Here is a 20,257-nt window from a genome sequence, read left to right as displayed (position 1 = left end):
CTCACTCTTTGGGCACTCCAATAACCATGGGGTTTCTTTGGCCTCACCCTTGTGAATAAGCACACATGATTAGGCCATGACAGTCCCTCTGGTTCATCTAATCGGGTGTTAAGGTCAGCAGGGACTCAATGGCAGGCAAAGGCCACATCAGCAACTGAAAACATTTCTTTTTGACCAATTTGTTTCAGATCCAAACCCATGTTTCTCTGTAGGGGGGATTTCCACCCAGGTGGAAGCAGCAAAGGCTGCTTCCAGCTCATCTTCTCTTCCCTTTTCCGTGGCTTTTCACACAGTTGATCACTCCCTCCTCAAAAATACACTCAGCTTCCAGAACACCACACTTGCCTGGTTCTCCTCCTGTTTTCCAGCTCCCTGCCCAACCCTTACACGTGGGTTTCTCAGGGCTCTGTCCTTGTTCTCAAGTCTTCTTCTTCCAGAGGTCACAAAATGGCGCCCCGGCGGCCTCATTAGACCCACAAGCAGATTTTGTTTGGTCCTCACAGTGTTTTTGTTTTTAATTTGAATGCCATTAGGTGAGGCAAGCACTCTCCAAGTTCGCCACAGTCCCCATCATTCCCTATTGTCTTACACCCGTCCGCTTCACACATTTTCATCACCTGCCTGGTCCCTGGAACCATCTGAGTTTTCAAAAACCCCTGCTACACAGCCTGCCTGAGAAATCTCACCCAGTTTCACTTCAGCTACCACCAGTGTCTCTTACTCCATCCTTCATAGGTATGAGAATCACCCTGTTCAAAATGCAGATTCCCAGCCCTCCCTCGTCCACATTTGATTCCACAGTTCTAGGGCAGGGATCAGAAACTCAAATGCCCACAGGGGCCAGGCGGGTCACATAAATGAGTGAACTAGCCAGGTATAAGAAAAGTCAACGGCCAGAAGTATAATCAAATTGTATCTTTACTGAACTATGGTGAATGCATGGAACATAATACAAACACGTATGATACTGGACTTTATATTTTAAATTCAAAATTGAAAAAATACAAATTGAAAAATAGAATATTTAATTATTAAATTTTTCTTTCATAATTCTTTTGCTCCTTTGAGTTGACGCTCATCTGACATCTCCCCTGCCACACCAAGATGTCACTGGCAGGCCCTGGATGGGGTGGTGGGATGGGCAGTTTAGAATTCAATCTTGAATCCTTAAACTGGGAGCAGTATTTGAGTCAGGTTCATAACGGAAAACAGCTGTCCACAGGTGTCGGTATTTCTAAACAGATATTCAGGACAACTACTGGAGATAGTCATAGAATCTAGTGATCTTCCAATAGAATTGTATTTAGGAACCAGCGCCCTATTGCACTGTAGCTCAATAACTACTCTTTGCGGTCTGCATTCACATGATCGACACGAAACCAAAAAGGCAAACTGAACAGTGTTAGTTCATTTTCATAAAGTCTGGATGCAGAGAACCTTTGGCAGGAATTTGGTCTTCAACCCAAAGTTTGAGTGAATACAGTCCAGGCCATCTCTTTCATTCCTGGAAACCACATGCAGCAAAGGAGAGGGAGTCAGATTATTCCTTGCCAATGGCTTCTCCATTTTTGCCAGGACTGGCCAGATATGATCATACATTCAATGAATGAACATCCTTCCGGAGAAATATTTGTGAACATCCTTGTGGAGAAATATTCAGTGTTCAGAAGGGTCGTAGCCTCAAACAGAAGTCTTTGACTGACCTTATCAGGGGAACTGAGATGTGGCTTTCGCCTGATTTGAAATGAACCAACTTGATTAACTTCCAACGGTTTGGATTTATTCCATAACCAGGTGGCGGAGCATCTGTGAAATGTATCAGGTCAAGTCACCATCAACTTCCCGTGGTTAAGCCACAGGAGCAAAAGTATGAGGGTGTCCATGGTATGTTCCATTTAATTTTGAAGAACAATTCCTGGTGATTGATGCAATAACCTGACTTCTATGTCCTTGCCAAATGCTGCCACCTCAGATGGAGGTGTCCTGCCAAGTCCTCCTGTGATTACAAATGTTTGTAGTTGTGCTTAAGAATTCTGACCAGAATACGTGAAACTTTATTTCTCCAAATACACAAAAAATAAGTCATTTCCCAGCATTGGGCCTGCCTTGGCACCATGTCACAGACTTCTTCGGTCATATCGAAATTCTCAACACCACAAATAAATAAAGCTGTTATGAGCAGCGATAGAAAAGGCCACAATTGATTCGACTCTTTCAAACAACTGGACTCGTAAATCCTGATTCATTTTCAGCTCACAGTGCAACACAAATACCCATTAGACTTAAATAATGGTCTAAACAGTCGCGTGTTTCTGTTCAGGACACGTGTTCTATCAGCTCCATTATAAATTTGCCATCTGTTGTAGGTTTTAATGCCCAGGTAATGCTTTTCATGTTATTCTGGAACTGTAACCCGCAGCCATGACACTCTATTCACTTTCCAAAGCAAACCCTATTGACATTTGAGTCCCTTTTTCAGTTCGTTGAGGATCGCATCTCGAGTCTGTTCTGTATACTGGTCGAAACTCTTACTATGCTGTGATTCATAATGACGTTTCAAGTTGTATTCTTTCAACACAGACACGATTTTTTTGCATATTAAACACGTAGGCATGCTCTTCACTTCCACAAAGAAATAGGCTCGCTCCCATTTTTCTCGAAACACACGGCCCTCTCGTTCTCTCTTTCGTTTTGCCACTTTTGACAAGAGACATGGGTACAAGAAAGATTTCACTTTCCTCTGAATGCTACCACAGGAACAACCACAGTGCAAGCCCAGTGACAAAGGCAGTGACCCCCTGCCTCATGGTGGGGGAGCCAAGAGGGAGTGGTGGGAACTGTGGCGAACCAGAGAGCACACGCCCCATTGAAAGGGGCAGCTCCAGCCAGGCAGAAGGGTGGGCCCAGGGGTGCCAGATCTTCTGACTTGTCAAGAGAAGCCAAAACTGCAGATTTTGTGTGTGTGTGCGTGTATGTGTGTGTGTGAATTATCCCAATTTTTACAACTAACTCGTAATAAAAAAGTGCCACATATGCTAACACAGGGAAGGCCAAACAAAACATCTGGAGAGTGGCCCACAGGCCACCAGATTGCAACCTCTCTCCTGGGGTGAGGCCCATGCACTTGCGTGTTAACCAGTGTCCAAAACAATGTGGATGCTGGTGGTCCAGGCGTGGACCACACTCTGAGCAACACTGGTCTAGAGTCTGACAAGAGACAACTAATTCTCCTCCTCCAGAAGAGACTGGTCTGCACTCAAGACCCATCTGTAGCCAGCTGTCCCCTGGATGTCTCTGAGGACATCCTTCAGGTCCCTCACCTCACTCACATCCTGTTCCTTGCCAGGCCTTCCATTTTGGGGATGGCCCCACTGTTCACCCCCACCCAAAGGCCTAGAAGTTCGGTCTCTGACTAGGACCGAGGGCCTGCCCTCTTTTCATATGCAATCTTGTTGGCTTCTGTGGCTTCAATCACCAAACACACACTGTTCCCTAAGGACAGGCCTGAGCTCCCAACACAGCACCTGTCACCTGGATATCCCTACACCATTTGCACTCACTACCAGCTCCTACTTCTATGAACTCACACCATCTACCATCACCCAGGCCTGGCCCCAGAAGCCAACTTCAACCCCACCCCCACTTACCCCCACTTCCTTCACGTGGCCTGTCAATACCCTGCCTCCACCCTCCTGGCCTCCTGTCTCACCTCATACTTCCTAGCCCAGAGGGGTCTTTCTACCCAGAGCTGGCCAGGGCCTGCCCCCATCGAGTAGCCTCTTGTGATTCCTGTGTCCCCAGGACAAAGCTCAAGCTCCTCAGTTTGGATCTGGTGCCTACCCACCTCTACCTCCTCCCTCCTGGGTCCCTCACGGTCATGCTCCAGAAGCATCCATCAACTTGCTTCTCTGAACATCTCATGCTTTTCTCCTGCCTTTAAGCAATCATTTCTGCCGCTGCCTGTACCTGTCACCATGCACCTCCTTTCCTCCTGGCCTCGCTAACAGCTGCTTCTCTTTCAAGATTCTCCTGAGCCCAGGCTGGGTCAGATGCCTCTCCCAGGCTCCATGATGCCCTCTACTATCCCAGGATAGCACACTGTCCTGAGCACTACTGCCTGCCTCTGCATCTCCCCCTGAACCAGGCTACACAGACTGCCTCTCACTCACCACTGAGGCCCCAGCATCACCCACCCTGGGGCCTCAGGGATGTCTGCTGAAGCAAGAATAAGGACAAAGATGTCTCCCTGGGGTTTCCTGCCCAGTCCTGGGGGATGTCAGTGACGGGAGCCGGGGTGTGTGTTAAAAGGAACTTTATTGGGTATTGGGGGTTCAGATGAGATCCATAAGGATGTCGTCCTCCATGACGCTAGGCTGCAGGCCTGGCTGTGGGACCGGGCCCCGGGGACCCCCGCTCAGCAGCATCTGACCTGGGGGGCAGTGGGGAAGGGACTGCATCTTCGAGTAGTCCCTAGGGCCCTGGGCCTGCTTCCTCCCTCCTCCTCTTGGAGCCCAAGGCACTCAGTTTTCTAAAACGCCTTAAGGGAACCCATCAAAGGCACCCTCTGACCCCATCTGGTTACAAATATGATGTTTCCCATGAACCTTTGGGAACCCTTCCCCACAAACTACTTTTCTCGCTCTAAGATCATGCTTCCCAGCAACTCCAGGAGGACACGCAGGAAAGGATCTTCTCTTTGGGAAGAGCTCTCACATCCCTAGGTCCTTAACCCTCAGAGCCCCCCGAGGCCATGGGAGGACCCCTTATTCTTGGATCTCTAGCCCTTGGACTTGGTGCTCTAGTCCAGACCTCTGCCCTCCCCTGGGGCCCTCTTACCTGGCAATGGAGCCCGTGGGGGAAGCTGTGCAGGCCAGGACTGGGTAGGTGGAGGGTGCAGGAGGGGTGGCCCCAACTGGGGTTGCCCCAGGCCCTGGTGTGGAGGGGGCAGCAGCGCCGGAGCCCCCGGTGGCTGGAGGTGGTGAAGGGACGCCTGGGGTGGGGGCACCCCAGTCTGGGGCTGGGGGGACACAAAGAGTGGCTTAGAGGCCCTTGGTGAAGGATGCCCACCCCCCACAATCCTGCCTCTGGCACAGATGGTGTTCAGAAAGCATCTTGGCCAGCAGTTTGGGGAGATCTTTCTTCAAAAGAATCTTAGCAGAAACCCACATAAGATGGATGGAGAGGCGGTGGTCTGCCTAGAGCCCTTGACAGGTCTCCATTCACAACTGCTGACCAAAGCCAACCTCCCTCCTCCCAGATAAAAGGACCAGAACCGTCAGGGTCAGGATCCATAGTTCCTCTGCCCCCACCCCCAAATCTCACCGGTGGTGGGTTGAGGAGGAGGCTCCGCAGCTGGGGGTTGGCCCCAGGGTTCTGGGGTCGAAGGATTGGTCCAGAAGGGGATGGGCCAGGGGCGGCTCCAGGAGGGCCTTGGGGAGCACCTGGGGGGGCCTGGGCAGTACCTTGGGGCTGGGGCTGCCCCGCGGCCCCAGAAGCCCCCACGGCACCCTGAGGCTGGGGCTGAGGTGGGCGGAGCTGAAGCTGGTGGGAACAGAGATGGGGTAAGGGAGAGGGGCACAGCCCCGCATACTCTTGAGCCTCCCAGACCATGCTGGAACGATGGGTAACCTCTGAGGCCTCCCCCACCCCGTCCCTGACCCCACCAGCACTGTCCTCACCAGATTCTGTGACGGCCTCGCTTGGTCCTCCAGAATGGGGCCCAGCCCTGTGGGTGCCTGCTGTCCTCCCATCTGCATGGAGAGAGAGAGGGCAGGTCAGCAATAAGGGGTGGTGGTGTCCTGAATCTGAGTAGGGAGGATCTGAGCCCTGAAGGGAAATTTGTAAGGAGTTGGAAACATTTTCTTTGGGGGTGAGTAGCCTGGGAAGTAAATCTTACACACCCAGGTCCCCACAAGAAAGCTGTGTGTCAGGAATTTGATGTGGATGCTAAGAAAGGGAGGAAAACATTACAAGGAAATATTGGGGTAGGACTGAACTTGGGGGAGGCCACATCTCAGAAGAAAAGTAAACATCACTGGTATTGGAAACCCAGGAGGACCACTGCAAAGTTTGGCTGTGTGAGCTTTAGGGTACTGTGTCTACTGGGGGCCCAGGCAAGAAGGCATGGGGTGCTGGCTTGAGGAGGGATTGTGATCACTCACCCCTCGCTGCTGCTCCAGCTTCTGCTGCTGGACCTGCTTGTGGTTAGTGATGACCTGCCGGATGCCATTGACGAAGCCACTCTGGTCGTAGGGTATGAGACCCATGAAGATCTTCTTCTTGGATGAGTACAGGAGCATCAGCACACGCACCTCACAGGGGGCCGTGTGGGGGAAATGCACACAGCCCGCCTGCAGGGACAGAGGCTCTTCAGAATCATTCACACCAGCATCTCGCCCCTTTTCATTCTAGAAGGTTCTAGAAGCCCTACAGGCAAGCAGTGGTGAGGTTACTGTTATAAAAGGCTGAGGAGATAGGAGGTTTATTTGAAGAAACTGAGGGGTTTAGAGCAAGATCAGTACCCAAAGGGCCAGGACAAGGCTGGGGTCCTTGCCAACTGCTAAGAGAAAGAGTGGAAAGAAAAGGCCCCCAGACATAGGACAGGATCCCAGATTTTCAACCCTGAATTAGCGCCCCCACCTCATGGGTTGCACTTTCAGCCATAAAGTGCCAAGGTTGCCTCCTCAAAGGGCCACTGGGAGGGGTCGTAGCAGTGAGTGAGGGGCTCAGAGACAGAGCTCAGTGCCTGAAGGCATGGGATCAACAGTGGTGGTGAGCCTACGGTATCCAAGAGACCACTGGGAGTGGCCACACCCTACCTGGCCTCAGTATCTGCCTGTGCGAACCAGGGGTAGTGGTACTTCTCTGAGCCTCAGTTTCCCCATCCCAGGCAGACCCTGCTGACTACCCAACATTCATATACCATTCTCCCCTGCATACAGAACCCCAATGTTGCTTGGGGTAGCAATGTGTCCAAGCCCCAGTGTGTTCATGGGTGCCTGTTCCCTCGGCCTCTGTGCAACTAGGGGTGGCCCAGTGGCCCAAGAGATGAAGGAGAGGACTGCCCTAGGGACTGGGAAAGTTTCTGCTTTCCTGAAGAAAGGCAAATACATGGCCTATGCCGCTTTTCCCCTCACCTTCCTTCATCGAAGCATATCGTATGCGTACAGCTACAACAGCCATCCTGTGACCATGAGGGAGAGGCCAAGAGAATGACAGAGGGTCTGGTTCTTATGTCACGGAGCTACAAAACTAACCCCAATAGCTTCCCTCTAATATACTGTTATGTGTCAAAAATAAATGCCTGCTCCTACAGTGCTCACTCTGGAGACATTGCTCTCAGAACCTAGCTGCCATACTGTGAGGAAGCCCAAGCCACATGGATAGGCCACGTGCAGGTACTCAAATCAATAGTCCCAGCTAAGCCCCCAGCTGACAGCCAGTACCATGTGAGTGGGCCACTTTGAACATCCAGCCCAGTAGAGCTGTCCAATGACCACAGTCTCAGCTGCCATATGATGGAAACCCCGTAACAGTCACCGAGTGAGAATGATCCTCTGAGCCCAGCTGACCCACAGAACTGTGAGAAAGAATTATTTCTGCACCCACCCCAACTATGTATTTGTTCTGAAAACTACTAGTTGGATTTATGTTACTTGCAGCCAAAAGCATTCCTAACTCTCAGGAGGGCCTTCTTAAGAGTATCTGTGAGGATTCCATGAGGCACTTCACCTAAAGTCCTCTTTCCTGGAAAAGTGCCTTGAATACAGGAAGTACTGGATCTGCTCCTTTTTAGAGAAATCTTTCCCCAGTGTCATGAGTTGAATTGTGTCCCCAAAAAGATATGCTGAAATTCCAATTCCCGTTACCTGTGAAGGTGACCTTATTTGGAAAAAGTGTCTTTGCTGATGTAATAGGTTAGATGAGGTCATTAGGGTGGGCCCTAATCCAAAATGACTGTGTCCTTATAAGAAGGGACACAGACACACACAGAGAATGCCATGTGAAGACACAGACAAAGACAGAAGACTGCCACAGAAGACAGAGAGGCAAAGAGACTGGAGTGATGATGCCTAAAGCTGGGGTTATAGCTGGAAGAGGCAAGAAAGAACCCTCTCCCAGAGGCTTCAGAGAGAGCATGGCCCTGCCAAAACCCTGATCTTAGACATCCAAAACAGTGAGACAATAAACTTTTCTTCCAAGCCCCCAGTTGTGGCAGTGTGTTACAGCAGGAACAGGAAACTAATACCCAGTAAATCCCTGTTAGAATCAATAGCCTTTCCATCACACTTAAAGAAAAGAATCAAAGACTTCCCCCTAATTGCTCCTGTCATACCGTGGTCAAATTTCTATGTGGAATGTAACTCAATCTGGTGCATACTATAATTATAATAAAAGTTTAAGTGTTAGAAGAAAGGCGAGGAGCCCAAGCTCACAAAGCCCACCCAATCATCAAAAACGGTTCTCTTCGGTCCCACCCTGCCCAAGACTCACGAAGCCATTGCCCATGATGCGGTAGAGGCCTTTGAGGGACTCTAGGTCCTTGTTGGTGAAATTGAACTGGACCATCCTCGAGTTCCGGAACAAGGGGCCCAGGGTGGTCTGGGGGAGACACAGAAGTCAGTGAGCATGTTATGTGGGTAAATGAGGAGGGGACCCAGAGGCAGGGTGGGGGCAGGGAAAGGAAGATGGAAGAGAGAACAGGCTGAGAGCTGATGGCAGGGTGGGTGGGCCTCCCGCCTACCACTCACCAGCAGCTGCTGGGGGATGAGCTGCATGATCAGCTTCTGGGGCCACTGCTCAGTTTTCCTGGGGGTTAATATGGGGAGAGGTGTCAAGAAGGTGCAAACCCCAGCCCCACCCTGCCTTGCCCCCAATAGCCACCTACAGGTTCTCTCCGTGATTCACATAGACCTGGCAGGGCAGTGACCGCGTCAGCTTGGTGTTAGCATCCACTGAGGCGGGTTTGGGTTTCTTAAGGGGGAAGAAGGGAGGGTCACAGTGAAAAAGGCCCTAAGCCTCAGTCCCTTCCACCCCTCCTGCCCTACCCTGGTAGACCCAAAGCTCAGGATGTTCCCCAGTTTAAGTGCCAAGAGCCCTGGGCTTCTCCATCAGACCACCAATTCTAGCCTTCAAATTCCACAAATGTTGGAGCTCCTCCTCCGGCCCCTAAGTCCCACAATCCACTGCCCCCCACATGCCACAATCCCCCAGGCCCCTACCTGAACCCCAAATCCCAAGCTTTTCTGGGTTCTTCACCTGAAACACAATTCTTTTTTTTCCTTTTTTTTTTTTTTGGTGGCTGGCTGGTACAGGTATCAAACCCTGGACCTTTGTGTTTCAGCACGATGCTCTAACCATCTGAGCTAACTGGCCAGCCCTGTAACACAATTCTTAATACCCTCCTAGTCCTGAACTCTGAGCCACAAATCCCATGGGTCCTTGGGACTCTCCTCCAGATCACAAGTCCCACACCCCATGGGGCCCCTGGCCTGGCCCTGAGTCCCACATGCTCAATGGACCCTCAAGCCCACTCACCTCCTGCCACTCAAGGACACCACTCCAGGCCAGGAGTTTGTTGGAGACGGACTGCTGTCCACCAAGGGCTGGGGCCCCTAGCTGGGCTGGGGAAGGGCCGCTCACTCCTCCTGGGGCCACCGTGCCTGCCTGCCAGAGGGGAGGAAGTAGGGAAATGAAGGTGGAGTCAGACCATCTCCTTCGAGGGGCCATTCTCCCAGAGGGATAGACCAGGCAAGAGCAGGACAAACATCCCTTTCTCTGTACATCCATCCCCAGAACAGCACTCAGCTGTCCCTGGGTCCAAAAAATGCTCTGACCCTGCAGGATTCAAGGACTCTCAAGGTCCATGAGGCCCTGAACTCTCAGGCCTGAAGATCCCAGGATCCCTTGGGTTCCTCAGAACAATTCTGACCCACCTGGAACCACAAGCCTCACAATTCTCTGTCCCCAGACCCAGTCATCTCAGAGCTGTCTGTAGCACACGTGTCAGTAACCCCTGAGGCCAGAACAAGACCCACGCCCCCTTGGGCGCTCAAGAAGGCAAATTACTCATCCTCTCATCAGCCCAGGACAGCCAAGAGGAAGGAGCAGGTGGGAGGCGAGCAGACACCTACCATGGATGGTGCCCCAGGCTGCGTAGGGGGTGCCAGGCCCGGACCAGGGGCCACTGTGGAAACCAGGCTGGGCTGGGAAACAGGAGGTGGCTTTGGGGCACCAGGAGGTCCCGAGGGTAGCTGGGGGGCTGGGGCCTGGCTGAAGGGGGGACCCACTCCTGGAGCAGCTTGCTGGAGAGGGTTGATGGGCGAGACTGCAAGAGAGACCAAGGGAAGAAGTAGGGAACAGGTGTGTGTAGAAAGGCCTGCCCGACCCCCAGCCACCCCGCATCCTCCCCTAGGACTCACAGCGTGGGCCCATCCCAGCCTTCTGGTTCTTGGCGGCCTCCACTGCATTCTGGGCAGCCACCTGAGCTGCGCTCAAGTTCCCGGGAACCTGGGGGTGAATGGGGTGTTGGTGAGGACCATATGCACCCAGTCCTCGTGTCCCACAGGGCCACACAGCCCATGGCCCATTAAGACATAGCCACCCCAGTTCCAATATCTCAGCAGCTCATGACTCCAGTCATCCCATGGGGACGTGATTCCATAGCCTCAAGAATCCTACCCTCCCAGTGACCCAAAGGGGAATCCCATCACCCCACAAGCCCCAACATCCAATGAGATCTCTCCCAAGGAACCATGGCTCCTCCAGGGACCCAGAAGCATGCCCCTTCCTGGCAACATCCATACCTGGTACTGCGGGGGGACGGGGGGCAGAGGCTGCTGGGGGGCTGCTGAGAGAGCAGCACCTGAAGGTGGAGCGGGAGGCAGTGGGACTGGCTGCTTTGGCTGGAGGGGGCCTGGGGCCGAGCCACCCCCGACTGAGAGTCAGGATGGATGACCAAGCACCCATGAGAAGGGGTTCAAAGTGGAGAGAGGGGAGGGAAACCCAAAATCCAAGTCAGAGGGAGCTGGGAAAATACCCCAAGCCCCCCATTCCCACTGACACCCAGGCCTCACCAGGCAGCACAAGCCCCCGCACCAGCACCATGTGCCTCGGGTCTTGGCTCACATCTGTTGGTGGCTGCAGTGGCTCCAGCAAGGCTGGCGGAGCTGCCTTCTCAAACAGAAGACGCAGGGCAGGCAGCTTCCGGGGAGACACGATGGAGAAGTGGATCCCCTGCTGCAGGAGAGGGAAGGACGGAGCCCCCTTCACAAGAATGTTGGGGCCTGGCCCCCAGGCTACTACACCTGCTGTGTGGCTGGACCGCCCAGGCCCTAAAATCACAATACCCATCAGGCTCTTGGGAAGGGGACCATGAAACCCAGGGAACTCTGCATTCTAGTTCTTTCAAGAGTAAGCAGAGCTGGCCATGGAGTCCGGAACTATTCTGTGACCCAGTAGTGCAGACTCCCAGCCCCTCCTCCCTCAAACCCAGGAGTCCAGGCTCCTAGTCCCCTTTGCTCTCAGACCCAGGAGTCCTCACCTCCCCAATCTTCTGCACAAGGCTCTCTGTTGTGTATCCAGAATATGTGGTGCTCTCAACAGCAGGCAACAGGTATGGGGGTGAGTTGCAGATAAGAAGACAGACTCGGTGTGTCTGGCCACTGCCAGGGACAAGAAAAGATATGGAGCAGGGACCAACAAGGGCCCTGAGAGGGGACCCAGACCCAGCACCAGAATAGGTACAAGTCTCCACCCGATATAAAATCGGGAGTCAGAAATAATGCCCCCATTTTACAAATGAAAACACTGAGCCATGAGAGATTCTGTGACTTGCTCTAAGTCACCAAGCAGGCAGGGGAGGCAGGAGGGAGACCCAGAGCTGGTGCTTTCTCCCAGTGAGGACACTGAGACCAGGCACTGGCCAGGCCTCACCCAAGGACACACTCCTGCTTCCCAGCTCAAGGGTGCTTGGGCACACAGAGCCCACCTCTTCTCCAGCATGAGAGGTGGGGTCATGTGATAGGCAAAATGTGTTACGAGCCTAACACAGGCCCACATGGAGGGGCACACTCACATCTGCTCTCGCATCTTCTTGAAATCATCGAACAGCTGCAGGGCTGTGCTGAGACCTTCTGCGATGAGGCTGCAGCTCTCGCCACCCCCGCCCATGAACCTGCAGGGAGCCAGGCAGTCAGCCCCTAGGTGCCCCTGTGGCACCCAGGACTGCCATCGTCCCAGCCCCCAGGCCACACTGAAGAGCCTGCTCTCTTACTGTCACCCACCTCGAACTGGACTACGCACCTCAAGACAACAGGGATACTGCTGAATCCCCTACTCTATCCCTGGTACTGGCACAGCACCAGGCCCAGAGAGCAAGGACAGGGAATATTTGTCATCTTAATGATGAAGCCTGGAAGGCCCTCAGAACAAGGCCGGGGAAATCAAGCCTGGGCCCCCATGCTGTGTCCCAATCCCGCTGTGACTGGCTCCCTGTCCATCTTCCCACTGTCCCTTCCCCTCTCTGGGCCATCTGCTCCATCTTTAAAACCAGCCCTGGCTTCACCTCAACTTCCAGCCAGGGACCAGGGCCTCCTCTGTCCTCCCAAAGTGTTATGGGTTGAAATGTGTCCCCCACAAAATGGGAGGTTGAGTTCCTAACCCCCAGTACCTCATAATGGGATCTTATTTGGAAACAGGACCTTTACACAGGTAATTATGTTAAACTAATGTCATTAGGGGACCCTAATCCAAGATGACTGGGGTATCTTTTTTTTTTTTTTTGACTGTTGTCTCTCTTTTTTTTTTTAAAAGATGACCGGTAAGGGGATCTTAACCCTTGACTTGGTGTTGTCAGCACCACGCTCACCCCGTGAGCTAACCAGCCATCCCTATATGGGATCCGAACCTGTGGCCTTGGTGTTATCAGCACCACACTCTCCCGAGTGAGCCACGGGCCGGCCCTGGACTGGTGTCTATCTAAGGAGAAATTTGGACACAAAGACTGACACACATAGAGGGAAGACAACCTGAAGACTGGGGTGATGCTGCCACAAGCCTAGGAACATCTGGGGCCACCAGAGCTAGAAGAGGCACAGAAGGACCCTTCCCCTACAGGTTTCAGAGTGAGCATGGCCCTGCCACCTTGATTTTGGACTTTTAGCCTCCAGAACTCTAAGACAATCAATTTCTGTTCTTCTAATCCAGTTTCTAGTACTTTGCTATGGCAGCCCTAGGAAACTCACACACAGACACTCAAGTTTCTTCTCCTGATCTACAGGTGAGCCACCAGTGTGGGGTGTGGCCCAGGGAAGGCCTCTACTTGAGTGCAGCTATTGCTGCCATGATTCTTCAGGCCCTGTGGTCGTGAGGCTGACCTCTGCCGCAGAGGACAGGTGTGGAGACCAGGTATGCCTCTGGGAGCACCAAGGGCCCTGCCCCCCTGAACTATGGTTTCTGCATCCGTGTCTGCGCCTATGTCCCCATAGGCAAGTCTGTGTGCTCTCTCACTCCAGCCTTGCTCACCACAGTCTGGCACATGGGAAGCCTCAGGAAACATGTTAAATAAACAAATGACTGCAAAGTCAACCATATCCATCAAGGCTGGAACAAACCAAAGCCCTCAGCAGGGCATCTGGGGCCCTCCATACCTCTCCCCCGGAACATCTTATGTGTCCCTGGCTTCTGTGGACCTGCTACACCTCTGGATCTCTGCATGTGCTGTGCCCCCCACCTCCCCAGACCACATCTCCATGCTGGCTCACGTAGAAACCTGATTTATTCATCCTGTGGCACCCAGACCAGCATGCCCTCCTCCAGGAAGCTTTCCCCACCTGCCACCTGATGTTAGAGCCTGCCATCGATCACATCACAGGTTACCTGATACTGCAGCTGTCAAGCTTCCCTCCACAGCCCACCTTCCCCTATAGCCTGTGCACACTGCGGGGAGGAAGGCCAAGTCATCTAAGCTGCTCTCATCTCTCATCATCTGACAACATGCCCTAAATCACACAGGCCTTGGGAACTGCCTGCTGAATCCATGAGCATACCAGCAGCCTGGCAGAGCGCCAATGCAGCTGAGCCACCCTTCCCCCGTCATGCTCTACCCAAGTTCTTGCACCGATTTCTTTCCAGTTCCACTAGTCCTGGCTCGTGACTCTCAGGGCACTCAGGCCATGGCTCTGTTCCTTACTCATCACCCACTCCCCAACCCTCCTCTTCCTCACCATCAAGACCGTTTTGCACAAGAACTTTGAAACTAGAGTTGGGAAGGACCCCACTAACAGAACGAACCCTGGATACAGCCTGCCACCCAGCTATTTGTGATGGAAGAAATCAAAGCACTATTTTCCTGGGCCTCTCTGAGACTCGAGCCAAAAGTGCCCTGGCTGAAGCTGAGGGGAATGGGGACTGCTTCATGTAAATGGGGTTTCCTTTCGGAGTGATGAAAATGTTCTGGAATGAGTCAGAGGTGACGATTACACGACATTGTAAATGTATTAAATGCTGCTGACCTGTTCACTTTCAAGGCTGACCAGTTAGCTCAGGTGGTTAGAGTGAAGCCTAATAACACCAAGGTCACGGGTTCACCAGTTTGGATCTCCATACCGGCCAACCATCAAAAAAAAAAAAAAAAATTTCATATGATGTAAATTTCACTTCGATTAAAAAAAAGGAACTTATGAGTGACAGAGTGACCACTTTAAGATCCTAAAACTTGGGCCGGCCCGTGGCTCACTCGGGAGAGTGCGGTGCTGATAACACCAAGGCCCCGGGTTCGGATCCCACATAGGGATGGCCGGTTCGCTCACTGGCTGAGCGTGGTGCTGACAACACCAAGTCAAGGGTTAAGATCCCCTTACCGGTCATCTTTTAAAAAAAAAAAAATTTCATATGATGTAAATTTCACTTCGATTAAAAAAAAGAAACTTATGAGTGACAGAGTGACCACTTTAAGATCCTAAAACTTGGGCCGGCCTGTGGCTCACTCGGGAGAGTGCGGTGCTGATAACACCAAGGCCACGGGTTTGGATCCCATATAGGGATGGCTGGTTAGCTCACTGGGTGAGCGTGGTACTGACAACACCAAGTCAAGGGTTAAGATCCCTTTAACCGGTCATCTTTAAAAAAAAAAAAAAAAAAAAGATCCTAAAACTTGCTTTTTCTTTTTCCTTTTTGTTTTTTTTGGCAGCTGGCCAGTACTGAGATCTGAAACCTTGGTGTTATAACACTGTGCTCTAACCAACTGAGCTAACCTACTAGCCACCTGCTTTCTGAGTACAAGTCACCTGTTACCAGCTCAAAGAGAGACACATAACAAATATTTTGTCAAAGAATTAAGAAAAACTTGGGCTGGCCCCGTGGCGCACTCAGGAGAGTGCGGGGCTGGGAGCGCAGTGACACTCCCGCCACGGGTTCGGATCCTATATAGGACTGGCCGGTGCGCTCACTGGCTGTGCGCGGTGCGGGCGACGCCACACCAAGGGTTGTGATCCCCTTACCGGTCACGAAAAAAAAAAAAGAATTAAGAAAAACTTGAAAATGGGAAATAGTAATAAAATACAGCCAGTTACAAGATATAGTTTAAATATCAAGTTTATGATAAACCTTAATTCCAAATAAATCCCTTGATGTGGTAAACACAAAATAAAAACAAAAGCTCCCTACGTAATAGAGGTGGATTCTTTTTTTTTTTATTTTTATTTTTTTAATTTATTTATTTTTTTGTCTTTTTCCGTGTCGGGCAACGGATCGCAACCCTCAGTGTCACGCCCGTACCGGACCGGGACCGGCAACGGGATGTATGTGGGATCTGAACCCTCGGCAGGAGCGCTGCCGCACTTCCCAAGTGGCGCACTATAGCAGTGTGCCACCAGGCCAGCCCCTAATAGAGGTGGATTCTAACCCTTAGTGCTTCTGTGTCTTCGAACTTACTCGCATTTGTCCTACCCCAATATCATACCCGTAAGTCTTCATTGGCCACCTTCATGGACAACTAGGTGCCTGGAGGCCCTACCAGGTATGGGTCAAAATGAATGAACGTTAACAGCAGCCAGCCTTGACCAAGGACTTCCTGCATGCTAGCCCATCACTCCATGCAGACTCCAGCTCCACAAGGGCCAGGACTTTGCCTGTCCAATGACAACTCCTTGGTACCTAGCAGTTTGCTCCACAAATGTTTGTTGAATGAATGAACAAATGATTTGTCATAGTGCTGTAGGGAAGATACTTGCTTCTATTTTCCTTCTACCTTTATTCTTTCTTTTTTTCTTTTTTTTAAAGATGATCGGTAAGGGAATCTTAATCCTTGACTTGGTGTTGTCAGCTCCACGCTCTCCAAAGTGAGCTAACCGGCCATCCCTATATAGGGATCCAAACCTGTGGCCTTGAGTGTTATCAGCACCGCACTCTCCCAAGTGAGCCACGGGCCGGCCCTACCTCTATTCTTTCTGATTCTAGATCACTACCTGTAGAAGACCGAGAAAAGAACCCACCCCCTTTTAAGAAAGGAAATGTAACATCAGAAGCAAGTCTTTCTAAAGCAAGGATATCCAAAAACCACACTGCATGTCTTGTACCTTAAGTAACTGACATCCCAGAAGAAGATAAGATTTCTCCAAATATGAACAAAACTTGCTGACTTTCTTGTGATCCCTGTTACAAACCCATCTGGAAAGGCACAGATACCAAATTCAGATGTATACACAGGACTTGATAAAAACAATGACTACTGAGAACATTAAATAATGGCTTAAAATGTTTATCAGCTGATTGGGATGATTACACAGTGAGTACTCAAAGCATTTTTATTTGGTTCAAGGTACAGTGCATCCTGAATTAAGGGCTAGGGGGTGGATACGTGAATTAAAGTGTTCACAAAGGATTTCCATCTTATCTTCCTAGTGCCCTAGAAATTTTCTTTTTTTTTTTTTCCTTTTTGTCTTTTTTACTGACCGGTACGGGATCGCAATGCTCTGTGTCGCACCCGTACCAGGGACCGGCAATGGGATCGCAACCCTTGGTGTTGCGCCCGCACCGCGCTCAGCCAGTGAGCGGGAACCAGTCTCCACATGGGATCCGAACCCTCGGCCGGAGCGCCGCCGCACTCCCAAGCAGCGCACTCTCCAGTGTGCCACCGGGCCGGCCCTAGAAATTTTCTAATGAAGGAGTTTGACTGCTTTTCCTGACATTTAAACACCCACCAGAAGGTTTGGTTTCTTGCTGATTATCTTCCCTGTTGCTTTCACTAGTTCATTTATTCTGCCAAGGTCTTCTAAGGCCTCTTGGGTGCCAGACTCCAGGTGGAAGCAAATGGCAGGAGAAATACTCAGGGACCTGGACAGTCACAGTCCACAGGAGTGGGCACAGGGCAACCCAACTGCTCCCAAGAATCAGGAAAGGTTTGCCAGAGGGGAAGACATGTAAGCTGGGGTCTTAAAGCTTATGTGAGAGGTATAAAGGACATTCTGGGCATTCATTCATTTACTCACTCATTCAACAAAGCTTTCCTTAGGCCTCCTTTGTACCAGGCCCCGTGCTGGGTGCTAGGAACTTAAGGGATGTCAGACTGGGACTCAAGGAGGTCCCATTTAACATTACTGAAGTCTTAACCAATAATCTATCCCAGTGGTTCTCAACCAGGGTGGATTTTGTCCCCCAGGGGACATTAGATAATGCCTGGAGACATTTTTGATTGTCACAATTTTGCAGTGGAGGAGGGAGGATTCAACTAGAATCTACTGGGTAGAAGTTAGGGATGCTGTTCAACACCCTAAGATACCCAGGACAGTCCCCACAACAAAGAATTACTGAATAAAAAAAAAAAAGAATTATTGAGTCCAATGTGTCAATAGTGCAAAAGATGAGAAACCCTGCTCTCTATTAACGATTAATTCTAACTTACATGTCACCTTTCCATTGTATGCTCTGCACCCAGCTCATGTACAAACAGCCTGGAAAGAAGCAGGCACTCGACAAACATTTGCTGCATGAATGCATAAAAATAACAGCAGCTAGAAATCAGTGCTGTTTAATGAACCCTGACCGTAGCCCAGATGCTGAGCTAAACACGCTACAAAGATTAGCTCCTGTGATCCTTCCAAAAACACTGAGATCTGGGCCGAGCCCGTGGCGCACTCGGGAGGGTGTGGCGCGGTAGCGCTCCCACCGTGGGTTCGGATCCTATATAGGGATGACCGGTGCGCTCACTGGCTGAGCGCGGTGCGGCCGGTCTCAAAAAAAAAAGGACAAAAAAAAAAACCACTGAGATCTGCACTACCATTACCCATTTGCAAACCAGGAAACTGAGGCACAAAATAACAGCAAACACTTACAGAGCACTTAATACTTGCCAGGAACTATTTTAAATGGCCATCAACTCATTTAATTTTCAAGACATCCCTATGTGGTCTTAATAGACAACCTCCCTTTCCCCGTCTCCTGGTATTCACACTCTTGTGTAGTCCCCTCCCAGACTGAATAAGACAGACTAATATACTAAACAGAATGTGGCAGAAGTGATGGTGTGTGACTTCTAAGACTTGCTCATAAAAAGCCTGGTGGCTTCCTGTTTGCTCTTTATTGGATTGCTCACTCTGAGGAAAGCCAGTTGCCATGTTAGAACAGTCAAGCAGCCCTGTGGAGAGGCCTTGTGGCTAACAGCCAGCAAGAATCTGAGGCCTCCAGCCAACAGCGGAGCAAACCGCCTTAGAAGTGGATCCTTCAACCCCAGTCAGATCCTTGGATGACTGCAGCCCAAGCCGACATCCTCACTGCAACCTCATGAGAAACCCTGAGCCAAACCATCCAGCTAAGCCACTCCTGAATTCCTGACTCACAGAAACTGCATAAGAAAATTAATGTTGGTAGTTCTATTTATTTTTTCTTTTTTCAAACGTTGGTAGTTTTAAACCATTCAGTTTGGATGTAATCTATTATAAAGTAATGGATAAGTAATACCAAAAACTAACTAACACAAATACTATTAACCTCCCCACTTCAGAGATGAACTATATTAGGCACTCTGGGTCTGAGAGTTCTGTTGTGGAATAGCTGTGATTGACCCCAGGCTGCTTGACTCTAGAGTCTGCAATGTAATCTAAATCCGATCCAAATCACAGAGGAATCTGTCCTGGCATACCTCTGATCCCCTCTGTATTCAGGCTTCAATGTATCCATCTGATAAAGGACGACTGGAGTAGACAGGGAATGAGGGGTCAAAAAAGGTGAGAATCACATATGGAGGACGAGATGGCTCTTGGAGCCCAACCAAACCTCCCTGAATGGGAACATTTTTCTGCTTCTAAAATGGAAGGGAAGGGCAGGCCCATAGCTCACTTGGGAGAGTGTAGTGCTGACAACACCAAATCAAGGCTTAAGATCCCCTTACCACTCATCTTTCAAAATAAATAAATAAATTAAATTAAATTAAGTTAAATGGAAGGCAATATTGCTAAGCACACAGAACCCACTAGAGAAACGACTTATGGACAAAAACAAAATCACCCTCACAGTCCTTTCAGCCATCCAATGTGAGGAAATGGTTCCTGCAGCTCAAACCCATTCACGGTCCGCACAGGGTCCCCCAACCCACTCCAAGTGGGGGGAAAAGCTCACTTAATGCCATCGAGCCAGGTGACAAACTCATAGGCGCTGCTGGTGGGAGCGTGGCATTGTACGTAGGACTCGGGAGCGCAGTCTACCGTGTTGAACACCACAAGGCTGTACTGGGTGCCCCCATACTGCGGGGGAGGAGAGGACAAAGGAACTTTTAATCTGGGACTACAGCTTCCTTTTACCTCAAAGAAGAAACTGGGATTCCCAGCTTCCTGTTCCTCCAGACTCACGATTCCTCGGCCCCCTCTTCCCTCCGACCTAGGAATCCAGGCCCCCAGCGCCCTCGCCTCTCAGACTCAGGAGTCTGGACTCCCAGCTCCCTCCTCCCTCGTTACAGTAAAGCCCTAACACACAAAGACTGCGTAACCAAGTTGAAAATGAACGATAAACTGGAAAAATCTTTGTAACAAATGTGTTGACAGAAATTTACTGCACAAATAAATCTTACTCATCAATAATTTAGAAAAATGGAAATTATTTGGGGAGCAACCTGAGTAGGCTTCCCCCTTCCCCCGCCACACAAAATTTTAAAGGCCGAAAAACATCTGAAAACTAATTATCTTCACCAGTTAAAAAGTGCTAACAGAGGGCCGGCCCGTGGCTCACTCGGTAGAGTGCGGTGCTGATAACACCAAGGCCACGG

General features: G+C 50.7%; 1 protein-coding gene across 2 annotated transcripts in view; it reads right to left on the bottom strand.

The window, feature by feature from the left end:
• Positions 1-900: 900 nt before the first annotated feature.
• Positions 901-20,257, bottom strand: part of MED25 (mediator complex subunit 25) — a 20,296-nt gene continuing 939 nt past the window's right edge. Inside the window, exons 3-18 of one of the 2 annotated variants that reach the window (XM_008590909.1) lie at positions 19,615-19,739; positions 12,077-12,175; positions 11,543-11,663; positions 11,076-11,238; positions 10,806-10,936; positions 10,422-10,509; positions 10,134-10,327; positions 9,538-9,666; positions 8,888-8,973; positions 8,751-8,808; positions 8,494-8,601; positions 6,162-6,350; positions 5,679-5,750; positions 5,323-5,541; positions 4,837-5,017; positions 901-2,697 (exon numbers count right to left, since the gene is read on the bottom strand). In XM_008590909.1, coding sequence (XP_008589131.1) covers positions 2,453-2,697; positions 4,837-5,017; positions 5,323-5,541; positions 5,679-5,750; positions 6,162-6,350; positions 8,494-8,601; positions 8,751-8,808; positions 8,888-8,973; positions 9,538-9,666; positions 10,134-10,327; positions 10,422-10,509; positions 10,806-10,936; positions 11,076-11,238; positions 11,543-11,663; positions 12,077-12,175; positions 19,615-19,739 — 2,208 coding nt within the window. In that variant the 3' untranslated portion in view covers positions 901-2,452. Of the gene's footprint in view, positions 2,698-4,295; positions 4,430-4,836; positions 5,018-5,322; positions 5,542-5,678; positions 5,751-6,161; positions 6,351-8,493; positions 8,602-8,750; positions 8,809-8,887; positions 8,974-9,537; positions 9,667-10,133; positions 10,328-10,421; positions 10,510-10,805; positions 10,937-11,075; positions 11,239-11,542; positions 11,664-12,076; positions 12,176-19,614; positions 19,740-20,257 lie in introns of those variants that run through there. The other variant, XM_008590910.1, reaches the window with a different exon arrangement.

The sequence above is a fragment of the Galeopterus variegatus genome, unplaced genomic scaffold (genome assembly GCF_000696425.1).
Source record: "Galeopterus variegatus unplaced genomic scaffold, G_variegatus-3.0.2 Scaffold6449, whole genome shotgun sequence".
Classification (NCBI taxonomy): domain Eukaryota; kingdom Metazoa; phylum Chordata; class Mammalia; order Dermoptera; family Cynocephalidae; genus Galeopterus; species Galeopterus variegatus.
Note: the sequence above shows the minus strand (reverse complement) of the source record. Positions and strands in the feature narration are given on the sequence as shown.